Source organism: Solea solea, chromosome 1 (genome assembly GCF_958295425.1).
Source record: "Solea solea chromosome 1, fSolSol10.1, whole genome shotgun sequence".
In the NCBI taxonomy this organism is placed as follows: Eukaryota; Metazoa; Chordata; class Actinopteri; order Pleuronectiformes; family Soleidae; genus Solea; species Solea solea.
The window spans coordinates 1332346-1350651 of NC_081134.1; the positions used below are offsets into that span (position 1 = coordinate 1332346).

The 18306-nt window shown below is 39.7% G+C and overlaps 1 protein-coding gene across 1 annotated transcript in view; it reads right to left on the reverse strand.

Annotated features, from left to right (window-relative positions):
- palmdb (palmdelphin b) overlaps nt 1–11770 on the reverse strand; it is a 39069-nt gene extending 27299 nt beyond the window's left edge. The window contains exons 1-2 of the mRNA XM_058627982.1: nt 11672–11770; nt 1433–1483 (exon numbers count right to left, since the gene is read on the reverse strand). Of these exons, the coding sequence (XP_058483965.1) occupies nt 1433–1477 (45 nt within the window). The 5' untranslated portion in view covers nt 1478–1483; nt 11672–11770. The remainder of the gene's footprint in view (nt 1–1432; nt 1484–11671) is intronic.
- Nucleotides 11771–18306: the final 6536 nt, after the last annotated feature.

Sequence of the window (18306 nt, forward strand, 5' to 3'; positions counted from 1 at the left end):
CTGCCTCAGGCAGAATAAGAAATGAAATACAACCCCCTTGTGGTTGGAGGAAAATCTGACAAATAAAAATGAGACATTGCTCCTACAGACATCACAGTAGTGTCACAGGTGTGTATTTAAAAAGGTTGAATAGTTTCTGAAATATTCAGACCAACATCCATGCGAACAGGTGTGCCTAATAAAGTGGTCGATAAGTGTGTATATTTCTCCTACATACTTTTAATAGCCTCGATGTCTCTTAATTAATCTGTTTTTTTAGTTTTTCTATTATTGTATATAATGTGAAATATCTGTTGTTGACAGGAGAACATTCATGCTTGATCTTAAATGTGATTTAACAATAACACCTGGATTTAAATATGCTTATACAATAATTCTGTGACCTTGTTAACACCAATATTTTAAAAGTGACTAGTGTTTGTCTACCCATAAAACTAATCAGTTTTTATGACATAGCTCAACAGACGTCCTCTGCTGTTCCCAGTTAATGAGGAGAAGCTTCTGGGTGCTATAACAAATAGAGCTGCCGTATATCTCACATGTCAGGTTCAAGTTCAGCAAACACTCCAACACTTGATGAGAATATCATCAGTGTCTGAGAACAGAGTAAATCCCACTTCCTCGAACAGCATCTTTAACGGCTGGATGTTTCACGCTGTGTTAACACTGTGTTCTCTGACAGGGAAACTGCCCCGTGGACCTGTATCATTTCTCAAGGTTTGCCTCAGCAGCTCTGTCGCCCTGCAACAACACACCCACACTTTTTATTTTCAGACTCTGCTGTTTTAGAGCTGCATCTCGACAACCTCCTCAGACTCAGTGACATGCACACACTGAGCAGATTATTTGTTATTTGCAGCTACTTTAATAACAACGATACTAATACAGAGGAAGGATATCAGCCACAGCATGAGGTTTAGGTTTAGACCAATTACAAGTGATGACACAAAGCCAATCACATCAGGGAATTCACATGAAAGCATAGAAAAGTAAGAAAAGTAACTTCATTTAGAACTCTTCTTCCTAAAATGAGTCATTTTACTCATTTTACTACTAAAACGAGTTGCATGAGGAGATTTTCTTTGTCTAAATCTAAACCTACATAACTGAGAGGAACAAACACATCACACACACACACACAGGTTTGTGGAGCTATTCTTCTTAGGACACTGCACTGACGTCCATTCAGCCTTAACGTTACCATGTCCAGTTAATGTCTTTTAATATTTATACCAGAAAATGTCCTAAAGTAGTATCAAGTACACACACACACACACAGTGAAGTACGCCCAGTGAACCTCACTTTGTTCTTAATAGACTGCAATTGAAGAGCCTTCAAGGTTGAGAACATACACATGTGATTTCAGTGCGACACTGTGAGAGTAAACAAAATATGACCAGTGTGAGCATGAGCCTGGCTCCGTGTCCTTACCGTGATCGCCTGGAGCCTTTCCTTCAGCAGGTCAGCCTCCTCCATGTTTGCCTACGAGGACACACACACACACAGAACATGACAGTGAATCAGTGCAGGGACAAGAGAGGCAACACAGCATTGCTACAGAAACACCAACCTCAGTATAACTGAAACATTTGTCACATAACATCTGTCTGATCATAGTATTGCATTTTACAGCCAAAGTAACTCAAAGAGAAGGAAAAAGAAAACTCAGTGGTGGATGAATTCATTTGTATTCCAGTATTTAGGGAGAATTATTACAGACATGACATAATGTAACTACGAGGGAAGGTGTTTCTACAGTACGTGTTAGGTTTAATAAGTGCTTATTGCATGTACAGTCTATAATGTGAACTATTTAAAATGTAATAACACAAGAAGTATGAAGGTCAGGATACGTGTGAACCCTGCCATCACTGATTTACTGTGGTACATTATAACACACAATATAAATGTGAGTCAATAATCTTTGACAGGAAGAGACTCAGAGACAAATGTAACACATGTGTGTCACGTGTCAGAGGAATGTTTGATCCAGGCCTGAGGGACAGCACAATCAATGCAGGGAATGTAGAATCACTTTGTGTTATAATGTAAGACAGTATGTCATCTTCAGAGAGATGACTGGGTTCAGGAAGAGCTCAAAAACACACGGTAACTAGATACCAAACTTGAGTAAAAGTACCTTACCAGAAAATGACTTTTGTAGACGTCACCTAATACTATTTAAGTAAAAGTCTTAAAGTATCTTAAGTAAGTAGTCCGGGAACTTGAGCATTAAACAATGCAAATAAGAATCCATACGTTTAAAATGTTTACTGTGGTGGAAAACATATTTGAGATTGATGTCTCTCGTCAATCCCGCCCCATAGATTATATTACATGAGATATGACAAGTAATAAGAAAATATCTTATAGCGCTATCTTGGATGATGGGGAAGTGGAGAGGGTTTAGTATTGAGCAGTGGAAGGGTGTGTTTTATATGTACTATGTTGAGAGTGAGGGAAGAAAGAAAGAAAGAAAGAAAGAAAGAAAGAAAGAAAGAAAGAAAGAGTGGACAGTCCTCCCACCGCTGTGAGTCTTGTCTGTGATGTATTGTGCTATGAAAAGCTCATCACTTGTACTTGGATCCTGGCTCAGTTTACAAATGGCAGGAAGTGACATGATCCACAGTGATAGATAGACGGGGACATGTTTATTTATGTGGTGCTAGTGTTTACGCTGCCAGCAGCACCTGAGCAGGGGAAACATCAACACTACTCGCTGCTTCCTCATCATTTCAGAGGTCAAACACAGTCTAACCACAAGGTGGTGACGTTTATACTGAAGCCATCAAATGAAAGGTGTTTACAACATGTCAACATCATTTTGATGCACCTAAACAACGGTATACTCTTGTGCTTTGGATGACACAACATGGGATATGGGTCATGAACTCGCCCTGAGCGTTTGAAGAGTGCATGCATCGTATGAACTGGATCATCATACTCAGTTATTAATAATATTTATGCAGTTTGAAAAACAGAACATGCAAACAAATGTACGCAGTAGGAAGATTGACAGTTGACACAGTCAATAATGGCTGAACCCCATGTCATGTCACGAACAAGCAATTATATTTGTACATATTCAATGATCAGCCCTCTCACAAACCCACACACATGCTGTCTCAAAGCACTTTCACTCACATGACAATTACATGCAGAGCATTCACTCGTTCTTTTGTCTTACAGGTTATTTTATTTAATAAAAGTGTACTGATAAAAGCTGTAGTGAAACAAACATTAAACATTACTCTGAGAGAATATATAACATCCTAAAACGATATAATCCTGCAGACAGACGAGCTAACAAGCAGAATTATGAAGACACTGTTGTTGACAGCTCTTCAAACTGCATTAGTATTCAACTTTACAAGAGTCAGACTCATCACAGACGGAAGCATCCATCAACCATCCACTCTAAACTAACTTTACAAGAGTCAGACTCATCACACACGGAAGCATCCATCAACCATCCACTCTAAACTAACTTTACAAGAGTCAGACTCATCACACACGGAAGCATCCATCAACCATCCACTCTAAACTAACTTTACAAGAGTCAGACTCATCACACACGGACGCATCCATCAACCATCCACTCTAAACTAACTTTACAAGAGTCAGACTCATCACACACAGAAACATCCATCAACCATCCACTCTAAACTAACTTTACAAGAGTCAGACTCATCACACACGGAAGCATCCATCAACCATCCACTCTAAACTAACTTTACAAGAGTCAGACTCATCACACACGGACGCATCCATCAACCATCCACTCTAAACTAACTTTACAAGAGTCAGACTCATCACACACGGAAGCATCCATCAACCATCCACTCTAAACTAACTTTACAAGAGTCAGACTCATCACACACGGACGCATCCATCAACCATCCACTCTAAACTAACTTTACAAGAGTCAGACTCATCACACACGGAAGCATCCATCAACCATCCACTCTAAACTAACTTTACAAGAGTCAGACTCATCACACACAGAAGCATCCATCAACCATCCACTCTAAACTAACTTTACAAGAGTCAGACTCATCACACACAGAAGCATCCATCAACCATCCGCTCTAAACTAACTTTACAAGAGTCAGACTCATCACACACAGAAGCATCCATCAACCATCCACTCTAAACTAACTTTACAAGAGTCAGACTCATCACACACGGAAGCATCCATCAACCATCCGCTCTAAACTAACTTTACAAGAGTCAGACTCATCACACACGGACGCATCCATCAACCATCCACTCTAAACTAACTTTACAAGAGTCAGACTCATCACACACGGACGCATCCATCAACCATCCACTCTAAACTAACTTTACAAGAGTCAGACTCATCACACACGGAAGCATCCATCAACCATCCACTCTAAACTAACTTTACAAGAGTCAGACTCATCACACACGGACGCATCCATCAACCATCCACTCTAAACTAACTTTACAAGAGTCAGACTCATCACACACGGAAGCATCCATCAACCATCCACTCTAAACTAACTTTACAAGAGTCAGACTCATCACACACGGAAGCATCCATCAACCATCCACTCTAAACTAACTTTACAAGACTCAGACTCATCACACACGGAAGCATCCATCAACCATCCACTCTAAACTAACTTTACAAGAGTCAGACTCATCACACACGGAAGCATCCATCAACCATCCACTCTAAACTAACTTTACAAGAGTCAGACTCATCACACACGGACGCATCCATCAACCATCCACTCTAAACTAACTTTACAAGAGTCAGACTCATCACACACGGAAGCATCCATCAACCATCCACTCTAAACTAACTTTACAAGAGTCAGACTCATCACACACGGAAGCATCCATCAACCATCCACTCTAAACTAACTTTACAAGAGTCAGACTCATCACACACAGAAGCATCCATCAACCATCCACTAAACTAACTTTACAAGAGTCAGACTCATCACACACGGAAGCATCCATCAACCATCCACTCTAAACTAACTTTACAAGAGTCAGACTCATCACACACGGACGCATCCATCAACCATCCACTCTAAACTAACTTTACAAGAGTCAGACTCATCACACACGGAAGCATCCATCAACCATCCACTCTAAACTAACTTTACAAGAGTCAGACTCATCACACACGGACGCATCCATCAACCATCCACTCTAAACTAACTTTACAAGAGTCAGACTCATCACACACGGACGCATCCATCAACCATCCACTCTAAACTAACTTTACAAGAGTCAGACTCATCACACACGGACGCATCCATCAACCATCCACTCTAAACTAACTTTACAAGAGTCAGACTCATCACACACGGAAGCATCCATCAACCATCCACTCTAAACTAACTTTACAAGAGTCAGACTCATCACACACGGACGCATCCATCAACCATCCACTCTAAACTAACTTTACAAGAGTCAGACTCATCACACACGGAAGCATCCATCAACCATCCACTCTAAACTAACTTTACAAGAGTCAGACTCATCACACACGGAAGCATCCATCAACCATCCACTCTAAACTAACTTTACAAGACTCAGACTCATCACACACGGAAGCATCCATCAACCATCCACTCTAAACTAACTTTACAAGAGTCAGACTCATCACACACGGAAGCATCCATCAACCATCCACTCTAAACTAACTTTACAAGAGTCAGACTCATCACACACGGACGCATCCATCAACCATCCACTCTAAACTAACTTTACAAGAGTCAGACTCATCACACACGGAAGCATCCATCAACCATCCACTCTAAACTAACTTTACAAGAGTCAGACTCATCACACACGGAAGCATCCATCAACCATCCACTCTAAACTAACTTTACAAGAGTCAGACTCATCACACACAGAAGCATCCATCAACCATCCACTAAACTAACTTTACAAGAGTCAGACTCATCACACACGGAAGCATCCATCAACCATCCACTCTAAACTAACTTTACAAGAGTCAGACTCATCACACACGGACGCATCCATCAACCATCCACTCTAAACTAACTTTACAAGAGTCAGACTCATCACACACGGAAGCATCCATCAACCATCCACTCTAAACTAACTTTACAAGAGTCAGACTCATCACACACGGACGCATCCATCAACCATCCACTCTAAACTAACTTTACAAGAGTCAGACTCATCACACACGGACGCATCCATCAACCATCCACTCTAAACTAACTTTACAAGACTCAGACTCATCACACACGGAAGCATCCATCAACCATCCACTCTAAACTAACTTTACAAGAGTCAGACTCATCACACACGGAAGCATCCATCAACCATCCACTCTAAACTAACTTTACAAGAGTCAGACTCATCACACACGGAAGCATCCATCAACCATCCACTCTAAACTAACTTTACAAGAGTCAGACTCATCACACACGGAAGCATCCATCAACCATCCACTCTAAACTAACTTTACAAGAGTCAGACTCATCACACACGGAAGCATCCATCAACCATCCACTCTAAACTAACTTTACAAGAGTCAGACTCATCACACACGGAAGCATCCATCAACCATCCACTCTAAACTAACTTTACAAGAGTCAGACTCATCACACACGGAAGCATCCATCAACCATCCACTCTAAACTAACTTTACAAGAGTCAGACTCATCACACACGGACGCATCCATCAACCATCCACTCTAAACTAACTTTACAAGAGTCAGACTCATCACACACGGAAGCATCCATCAACCATCCACTCTAAACTAACTTTACAAGAGTCAGACTCATCACAGCGTGCAGCGTTCACGTCGTGATCAACAGGCCGACTACAGATGGTAATGTCGTTAACCATAAATGTCATTTGTCCAAGGCCTCCCATCATATTTGCCACATACACATCATCCACTGGAGTGTGATTTGATGTGTAATGAACAGCCTGTGTGCTGCCGTTATATTAGTGGACTGTGACAAGTTGTTTTCAGTTACAAAATATTGATGCCATAATGTACCAGTGTTGCTGCTGCAGTGTGTAAAATGGGGGCTAGGAACTTGATTATTAGTAACACTGGAGAAAACACACACACACACACACACACACACACACACACCACCTCCAAGGACTTATATTGCAAAGCATTATTTCCCCAGTGATCCATCAAACTCTCCAAACATCCCTTTACACACCGCTCCAAAAGAATATCTTGCAATAACGGACATGGACCATGGACGTGTGAATCACTCACACACGGTGTAAGAAACATGTCACTAAGGTAGATTTGTAGAAAACATGAATAATTAAAGGAGGAAACTGTGCAACAGAAAACAGGTGTTACTATCAGTGCTAGTAATACCTAAAACCACAGCAGCAGTATTTCTATGCCTTTGCCTTGTTATTTCCCACTCTATGCCTATGAGTGGGAAATCACTAGATTTTTCTACCACATATTTGATTAGGTAGAGAGAATTGTTTTTTTTTAAAATTGTTTTTTTTATATATTGTGTCTATATACTGTATATATATATATATATATATATATATATATATATATGTATCAGATATCTAAAGATGTCAGTGTCAGTATCATATATATATATATATATATATATATATATATATATAATGATATGAGGCACTGACATCTTTAGATATCTGATATCTTTAGAATACATTTGACACTGTATTTGACGGCCTTTTCGGATTAGAAAGTGAAGTTTCTAAACCGCTCACTCTTCTAAAACAAAGACTGACATGCACTGGATTAAACATGACGGGTGATGTAATGTTGTCTGTGTATTTACTACAAGTGCAGGACCGAGGAGTGAGATCATTATTTAAAACAGAACATGCATCATATTTATATGATCTCAGTGTGAAAACTGTTCCACGAGTAAACGAGGAGTTTGAGTTCGAGTAAGAGTGAGAAGAAGGAAGGATGAGAGGCTGCTGAAATGATACTGCTGTGAGCGTTTCCACCTGTTGACATTATGGAGGTCTGATCCAGCACGGCTTAAAATAGAGACACAGCCTGTGTTTCATTTGGACCAGCTTGACACTGTGTGCCCGGTGTTTGCAGCCAGTGACACATTGTCCCTGAAAGAGTTGATGGTGGGGAAAAAAAAACTTGACACCTGTCAATCACGTGGAAAACGTGGTCACACATGACCACACATACTGTACCTTTTCTCTACTTCAGACCAGTCACTGTGAATTATATAGTCTTGTTTTCAACACAGTCTTCACATAAAGTTATAAAAACTATGTTTAAAAAATAAAAAATAAATATTTATTATATATATATTATAGTAATATCTGCTGACTGACTTGTATAGTAAAAGTCTGAAACTTTCAATTATGACTGGGAGAAATGTTAGCGTCAGGCTCCCACCTTGTATTTGCAGTGTTTTGGATTTTTGGACATTGGAAGTTTGGTGTTTTGCATATTTCATTGAGCCATGGTTGTACAGTATGCTCATGAGTCCTCGTGAAGTGCTGAAGTCCAGCATGTCCAGCATGTCCAGCATGTCCAGCCACTCTACCCCAGTCACATAAATAAGATAAACACTCAAAGCAGCACTGGTTGACCACACAGACACAATAAAGGACTTCAACCTTCAAATATTGTTTGTTGTATTGATTGTTTTGATGCTACATGAACAATAGAGTGAACGTCACTGATGTCAAAGCCTGAGCAGGTCTGCATCACCTGCATTGACACGATGAAACCTCTGGGATTGAGTCCACAGCAACTTTCTACGTTACAGCATATGTTACAGCCCAGCTTCAGAGTTCACAGCATCATTGGCTTGTCAACAAAGTTACTGTTTATCAACTGTGAGGGGAGGTGTCACTAGGTTTCTCATGACAATGACCAACAGCACCACCTTTATCTACCTACCAACACCTGCCTAACTTTGTTCTTGTATTGCGAGTTGGATCTGACAAACTCCATGAAGTGACTAAAGCAGGGACGTGCTCATCAGAATGACAGATTATAATTTACTCATGTTAAAGTGATGTGTCCCACAAGGATAAGAGGCAGTTATTTATTTAAAGCTCTCCACATTGACATCACTCCTGTGGTATATTCATCTGTCATGTTAAAATCACTTCAGGTCTTTTGGTCAGTGTTGTATGCACGGCCCATAGCAGACTCAAGTCTAGTGACTTGACCTTAATACCCCTGTGTCTGTCTGGCCATTTAAGGTCCTCCTGATGTCTAATCCCTGCTACTCTGCCCTTAATCTGATCTCTGATGGATTAATAGCACATATGCTAACAAGGGATATCTTCAACATGACATGCTAAACACCACTTATCGAGGTGAGACTGGCTTGGTAACACACTTGGTAACTCTCCTAGACAAAGTACCACAACTGTCATGTATCCAGTCATTTCACAGTTATAAAAATCATTTTTAAACACATGCTTTAAGGTCCTGTGTGGGAGAACTGGTGACATATATGGTAAAACTGCAGATTCTCTCTCTTTAGATTCTCTGCTCTTTAAGAAACCTGTATTTGAAGGTTAACAGTCATTTTGATTTGGAGTTGAAAATGACAAACAAACAACTGTATTGAATCAAACTGTATTTCATCATGTCGTATCATTTTGCATCTTCTAGTATTGTATAGTATAATATCACATTGTCCCATAATAAGTACCACTTATTAGTATATTATTATTATATAGTATTAGTACCACTCTCAACGCTGAGCTCTCAAAGTAACACCATTATCACCAAAGTTAAAATACAGTGGTGTTACAGACTTTTCATCCTCCTCTTCCTCACATATTTCAGACACTGGTACAGCCAAATTAGATGAAGATGGAGCGAGAAATAAGGTGACACTATGTTTTAATAGTCATTTTCCACACACTCATCAAAATTCCTCAGCTCCACTGTGATCACATACCCTGGTGTATACAGTACAGCAGTATAAGTACAACCAGAGGAAGCTCAACAATCTGAGACAATGAGTGGCGTGTAGAAGAAGGCATGGTTTCCTAATTTAGGTGCTATTTTTGTTATTTACTCATTTTGCTTTTATTCAAACTCACCAAAGTGACAGTGAAACAGAAACAGACCAGAAACAGATGTGCTTCTCACATGTGATTTCTCTGTTTTACGCGACCTCAGCAGAGTGGACCTGCCACCTGTCTGTGGCCCCCGTGTCACCTGTCTTTGGACCCCGTGTCACCTGTCTGTGGCTCCCGTGCCACCTGTGCAGCATGTGTTATGTGCTTGGTACAACAGGAACACACAGATGTGCAAGGCAATGTCCAGAAACTTAGAATCAAATAAAGTGTTTTCGGCATATTGCCATCAGTAAACTGCCAATACCACACCAATACAGGCTTGAAAACAATACAAACATAGGCTTAATGAGCCATTTCTAGTTTTCAAGTTGATGCCGAATACCAAAGAAACTGATTTTATTTCTTATTTAAAGATTGTTGGCAGTTTAAAAAGGTTTCACTTGCTAAATATAGAGTGGCTAACAAAAATCTAAACGGTAAAGTTGGCAGTGATATCAACAATAATTCCATAAGCTTAACTGACCTGAGACAGGTCTGTTCACAGCACATTAACAGTGATTGTGAATAACTTGGAGGTGAATTGTTCACATTCACATTGAGCCCACCGTCATGAAGCAAAGACATTTTGAGGACCTAAATAAAGGAGGTGTCAACATCTGCTGATGCTCAGTAAACAAAAAATAAACACCAGGAAACAGTCAACACCAAAGAGGAGGAAAGTAAACTTTAAACTGTATTTAAACGAGCACTTTGCCAAGGTTACGGTATTTTTATCATTATCAACACACATTCTCATTGGTTAGTACTTTCTAGAAACACAACTTTGAAAAAAATAAAAGCCACAATTTACCAACATTTGCTCACCAACACCGATCTCTTACAAGTATATCACACTAATACTTCTGTATGAAGGGTTTCCTTTATGTAAATATGACAGCAGTGTGATGAAGATGTGAAAATATCATGTCTAATTGTGTCATTGTGTCTTTCCACCACAGCTCTGCTACATGTGCTAAAATGTTGATGTGACAGGGGTGAGTGGGAGGGAAAGAGTACGGGGTGACATGATGCTTTGGACACAGAATAACAGCATGTACGTGGGAGTGTGTGTGTGTGTGTGTGTGTGTGTGTGCGCAAACATGCATTTTTTCATACTCATTCTCATTTCTGAGCTTGTGAAGATTCCTTTCTCTAGTTTAAATGTCATTTTTGTGTGTGAAAAGATGACAAGGAGTGAAGTCATGACTTTACAGCTTCCTGAGCTGCTCTTTCCACGTCTATGTCCACGTCTATGTCCACGTCTATGTCCACGTCTATGTCCACCTGTGTGTTAAAGTACCAGTTAGTCAGAGCCAGACCCCTGCTGGGAGGCTGCAAGCAATTGACAGCTTAAAGGAATTAAGAGATTACTGAGTTACGGACCCTTTACAGCTCATTTTAGCTCCTCACCACTGACAATCACTTCCTTCTGGGAAAAAAAACAGCGTATGGCAGGAAGCATCCAGACAGAGAGTGCTGATCTGATACTATTCCTCAAAAATGACAACATTTAAAACACCACAGCTTCTGAGATGAAGCAGAGTCAGATGCAAACAGTAAAAGTGATGGAGATGTTCACTCACCGACTGTGTGCTGTGTGTCTTCAAGCAGGTGATTGTACAGAGTGTGTGAGAGAAAGTACAGCTCACTCTCACAGTGTTTTCCACATTACTGAGCCTGGGGTTGTGTGGGCTGAAAGAGATTCAACTCTCTCTCTCTCTCTCTCTCTCTCTCTCTCTCTCTCTCCCCTCCTTCTCTTGCTCTCTCTCTCTCTCTCTCTCTTTCTCTCTCTCACTCACTCTGCACCTTGCTAGTCACTCACAGAGCCCAAGCATGAGCCTAAAATACCTCTGCTAAACAATTGCTCCACGCAAAAATGCTCACGCACAGATTTGCCTATAGCTATTCATCTTAGGACACTGCATTAACTTTCACTCTCTTGGATAGCCTATATATATGTATATATATAGTACATATATATAACTATGTCCATTAGTTTCACAGTTTTGTTCAGTGTAAATGAACAGACTGGTCAGCCGTTGACATACAGCACAATCACATCATATTCAGGGTCATGAACAGTGGCATATGTGTGTCTGCATGACGTTGCCTATGTGACTCTACTGCACTTATTATGCCGCCTCACGTCTTACAGCTGCTGAGACACTGCTGCTTTAACAATGCAAGGCAGACTCAGCATGAAATAGAAGGCTGTCACAATGTAGTACGTGTTAATGCAGAAGTCACTGGTCTGTAGTGCTGTGGATCAGGAGGTAGAACAGGTCAGTTGGTTGCTTGATCCCTGTGTGCATGTCAAAATGGCCCTCAGTGAATTACTGAAACTTTAAATTGCCCGTAGTGATTAATCATCTGTGTGTGTGTGTGTGTGTGTTGAAGTACTGCGTGTAGACCATGTACTATTGTCTGATACAACCTCACAGTGAGAGGATGGATTATTTTCTAGTTTGAAAAATACTGCTCTACTTACCAGCCTTAATTGGAGAGGTTGCTGTTGTTATAGCAACATTACCCTGATAGAAAAAAGAGAAAGAGAATCCTTCCTTCCTTCCAGCAGTTTTTCCAACAGAAGCAGAACTATAGATGTGTTGTTGCTGTAGCAAACACACACACAATGTGATATTAGATTAAATCTTAGTTCAGCACTACAGACAAGGAAAATACAAGGCATGAAATTGCAAGTTCACTGCAACCTCGCTATTCACTATTATATTATTGAAATTAAAGTTATTAAAGTTAGTAAAGTATTAAAGTAAACTTCCCTCAGTATAATCTGTTAATTGTTAATTTCATCTTGGCCCCTAAAAAAGTAAGTTAGAGCCAAGCAGCAAAATAACAAAACATTAAACAGAACAAAACTCAAACAGTGGCCAGTCAAAAAGTTAAATTTGTTTACAACAGTAATGTAAAGAGATTTAATGACTTAAAATAAACAACATAAAATAACATTGCAGAGATAGAAAATGAATGAGATCCTGCCTTAGATGGTAAAGTAAATTCTGGGTCTGGACACCAAATACATTAACTTTTTACTTTTTCCATGAACCTGTGATTCATTTGTTAAACCGTCAAAAACGAGTTTTCTAAATGTAATAAACACAAATATAATTTGAATAACCTCACAACATCAGAGCAGACAAAGCTCTGTGCCCCCATGTGATTTATAGCGCCCCTCAGGGGGACTTGGACTCCAGGTTGGAAACCATGAGTCCAAACGTTGTCTATCCACAACAATATGGTGTTTTTTTACTAAATGTCTCCTCTGACTGTATCTACCCATAAAAAACAAAGTATTTCTTCTATTCTGAAGTGGATGCACTGGTTACACATTCATAATACACAGTCCTCCTGTGTGTCTGTAAAGCACTCAGTAACATATCTCAGATGGCATAACTCTGCATTCAGCTCCGAGGTCACTTAGATCATCTTCTCAACAGCTCATCAGCCTCCATCGCTCACTTCAAATCCAAAGGTGACAGATTTTTCTCCGTCGCTGTCCCGAAGGCTCTCAAACTGTCACCCATCTCATATCAGGTCCTCTCATAATGATGTTATTAAATCCAATTTGAACTCACATCCTTCCAAATCCTTCCAAACTCACATCCTTTCAATCTTGACGTTAATGCTGATGCTGTCTGGTTATATGTCGTTGTTTTAGCTCAAATAGTTATTGTACTTTGTTTGCCTCGTCTAAACCTTTGCATCTGTAAAGCACTTAATCTCAACTCATGATGTTTTTAATGTGCTACATCCTCAAAGTAGACTACAAAAATATTATATTAGTAATAAACATGGCATCCTTAATAAAAGGTATGCTCCCATACACTTCTTAAACATCACATATAGGCCCTGTGACATGATAATCTCTCAAATATGTGGCTCCAACATCATCAAATGTGTGAACTGTTAATGACCAAATGTACTATCATTGGCATTCAGGTTTTTTTTAGATGCTTAGATGGTGATGAACGTTTCATAATCCTACTTTGACAAATGCAAAATACTTATTTTTGATGAGGAAACAACAGCGGGTAAAATATTTGATCTTTTTTTTCACGTTACATGATCTTCTTCAGGATTTGTCCATTCGTCATGGAGATGTTGAGGATCCTCATCTGGGATGAGGTTCTGATCTAAAGACAGCATCTGAGCACAAAGTGAACAGTTCCTGCCGAGATCGTTTCACTCATTCTGCCAGTTTTATAGTTTGATCATTATTCGCCTCATAATAAACACTAGTGCTGTTCGAGAGGTGTCAGGCTGGCAACCTTGTTTCCATGACGACGGTGGTGGAGAGTTTAAGCTGCTCCAGTCTAAAGATAGAGCTCTTTTAAACACGCCAGTTGGGCAGCCTAACAACAGTGATCATTTCCAACACAGAGAGGAAGAGACTGGATGACAGTGAATGTAAAGTGGCACACATTGAGAAAAACAGCCCTAAAAGACAACTAAATGTTCTCTATGAGCTGTTTGACTGACGGGAGAGTGCTGATCACAGGCCACTGTGCCACTTAACTGACGACAACATGATCTATCTCGAGTTATGACCTCACACTCCAACACAATAGAACAGGCTTGGATCAATTAAAGCAGATTCAATTAAATAACCATGACATGTTCAGACATATGCTGCACTAAGCTGAGACACATGCAAAGAGACACTTATAAAAGTCTTATTTACTGAACATGTGAAACATAATCTCTTACAAATAATTGCAAGATGTAAAGAGAGATATACACTCGCTTGAAAGTCGGTGGACCAATCCCTGGTTCCTCTTTAAGCATGATACTAAACTACACAGGGGTTGCAGGGGGTCCTGGGACTCCTAGATCTGTGGACTGCACAGGCAAAGAGCCATGAAGAGAAGAGCCATGAAGAGAAGAGCCACAAAGAGAAGAGCCACAAAAAGAAGAGCCATGAAGAGAAGAGCCATGATGAGAGGAGCCATGAAGAGAAGAGCCATGAAGAGAAGAGCCATGATGAGAAGAGCCATGAAGAGAAGAGCCATGAAGAGAAGAGCCATGAAGAGAAGAGCCATGATGAGAAGAGCCATGAAGAGAAGAGCCATGATGAGAAGAGCCATGAAGAGAAGAGCCATGAAGAACATCATGGAAGCTGCTGAAAAGGCTTCACGTTGGCTCTGGTTGAGGAGGGGGGGATGCATGGCGTTGTGCGCTACCTGGACACAAGTCGGGGCCTGATCACCCCTGACTGGGTCACCCAGGTGAAGGTGTATGATGTAAGACCCGAAACACCCTGTGACTGTGGGTATATCACTGAAGATGTGTCCAGACTGCACCACAAGGTGTATCTCATACTATAGTACTTATATTCTGAATGTTAACATCTGACTTGACTGAGTGGGAAATGTAGCTAAAGTGAAGCCTGTTTTCACTTGTACTTTGTTATTCTAAGACTTCAAACTTGCTTCCTGTCTCAGCCATGTCAGCGGTCCCAACATTGTCATCAGGCTCTCAAATTCATCCCTATTTTTCAAAGGTCCAGTGTGTAACATTTAGGAGGGTCAACTGAAAACCTATCAACTTTTTACCAGTTTATCTTCCACATGAGGATCGTGAAGGGAGCTGAAGTCACTCCCTAGTGGCTTAAAGCGTAAAACGGGTTACATCCTGGACAGGTCGCTCGTCCATCACAGAGACGAATAATCATTCACATTCACATGTACAGTCAATTTAGTGCATCCAGTTAACTTACTCCCCAGTTTGCATGCTTTTGGACTGTAGAAGTACCGAGAGAGAACCCACATGCACAAGGGGAGAACTGGAATACATGAAGGCCCATCGGTCAAACCAAGAAAACATCATTATTATTCTTATTGATTCATCTTTTACTTTTATTCCCACAAAGACACAAATATACGAGGCAAACAAACGTCACTGCTCAGAGCAAAAGATGACTTCACCGGCCGACTGTATAGTACCCTGTCACATGACCATGCTACATTCTCCATCAAGTCTCTAATGAATGGAAATGAAATGTATCATCTGAGCTGACGTGGTTGAGGCTGATGTAAGGCCGTCTCTGAAGAGGCCTTCATCACACATCCACTGCCTCCCACCCACTCACATTCTGCCCTGACAGGAATTATGAGAGCATCTATGAGCAACAACAAAGCACTGAAGGAGAACGATGTTACACACAAACACACACACAAACACACACATAGACCTGCGATTGTTTGACATGAAAACATGTTTTGATGAAGTAGGCTGAAGAATGAAGCATGACTCTCACGCTTAAAAACAGACATGCTGAGCACCTGCAGTGGATCAGGCATTCTTCTTTTGTCCATAATGATCTTGATGTGCTCCTTCATTATGTAAGAATGGACTGGTGCACAAAAGAGTGTTTCAGTATGATTTCAGTGTTAATACATGACAGACTGATTCATAAAGGTTCTGAAGAGACTGACCTACGTTCTTTGAACATTTCTTTTATTAGATGAGGCTTATAGAATCAAGGATAGACTATTTACCAGTGGCCACTATGTGGAAATACTGTAGAAAGCTCATAATTAAAGTAAAAACTAAAAACTCTGCTTACCCTAATGGGAGAGAGTGGAGAAAACACATGCTCTCTTTGGTCTTTTTGCAGTCAAATGTGATGTATTTTCTCCAAAATAAAAGGTGATCTACCATTACATTAACCTGCTTTTTTTGTGGGATAGACAATGATAAAACGAGAATGAATGAGTGTAGAATCATAGATCAAACATAGATCAAGAACATAGCAGGTTGTTCATGTTCAGCAGTAAACAGCAAACTTAAAACAATGCATGTATATACAGTGTGTGTTAATATTAAGAATGTAAAGAGTCGGGGCGGCGTTTATCTCACTTTGGTAGAGCTGCCACCCCATGTGGAGGCTACAGTCCTCACTGCAGGCGGCCCCAGTTCAAGTCCCACATTGGGCAGCCCTTTCCTGCATGTCATCCCCCCTCTCTGCCTCCCCATTTCCTGTCTCTCTCCACTGTACTGTTGATTAAAGGCAATAAAAAGTCCAAAAAAATATACTTTTAAAGAATGTAAAGAGAGTAACGACCCTCTCTTGATCTCAGATAATAGTCTAGTCTCTCTAATTGTCCTGTTAGATCTTAGTGCTGCTTTTTACATCATTGATCATAAAATGATTAATTTAATTTAATTTAATTTAATTTAATTTAATTTAATTTAATTTAATTTAATTTAATTTAAGCCAGGGTGACTAAGGAAAGAAAATATTTTTGAGATTTTCTCACTCTTGGACCCGTTTTCAAAATAGTGTTTCAAGGCTCTTGAACACTGTTTTCATGTGGATAAAATGTTGATACAATAAAGAGCAGATTCACCTGCACTCAGTTACTTGTAAAGAAGTCTAATTTCTTTTTTCATAAACATTTCTAATGTTGAGCTTAAATGAACATTTACTCACTGACTGCCACGTGCAGCTTCACTTCTCCGTGTCTTTACTTCAGCTCACTAGCTCATGTTGTTACACGTGGTAAATGTGGAAAAGCCAAGTAAGAAAAACAATTTCATACCCAGATAGTGTGAAAATATCCATAAATGAATCATTATTTTCATAAAATATTTATATTTTATTTTTTTCAATAAACACTGGATTAACACTGGACATCAATATAAAAATATGAATGTAAATATATAATAATAAATTTGTATGGTGTATGTTTTATATTTACATATACATATTTATATACATATTTTGACAGGCTGTAAAGCTGCATTTGCTGCAGTGTTGAAGGCAAGTACAGACAAACAGCACCCTCTGCTGGACATATTTTTATCTGAGATCTTTATCTTTTATTCTCCTGTTTTAACTACTAGTTTGGTTTCCATATAACGTTTAGATAATGTTTATCTGAAAATGTTAGAAATATTATTGAGAGTTGTGATTAGAAGCCTTCCAGTGTGTATGCAAAATAAATTAAATTAAAGGTAGAGTGGGAGATCATTTTCTGGAGCATTTTTACTATATTGCTTAAAATCCTCTTCACAACCCCATTGCTACCAATTAATAGATGCATTGTAAAAACCTGTAAAAACACCATCCAATAATATTAAACAGCCTGAACAAATGAATTGGACTGTGGATCAATCAAACTGCCATAATGCCTGTTTATTATTACCTCTTAATGTAATAGGGTGTCCCAAATGACTGTTTTTACAGAGCTCTGGTAGC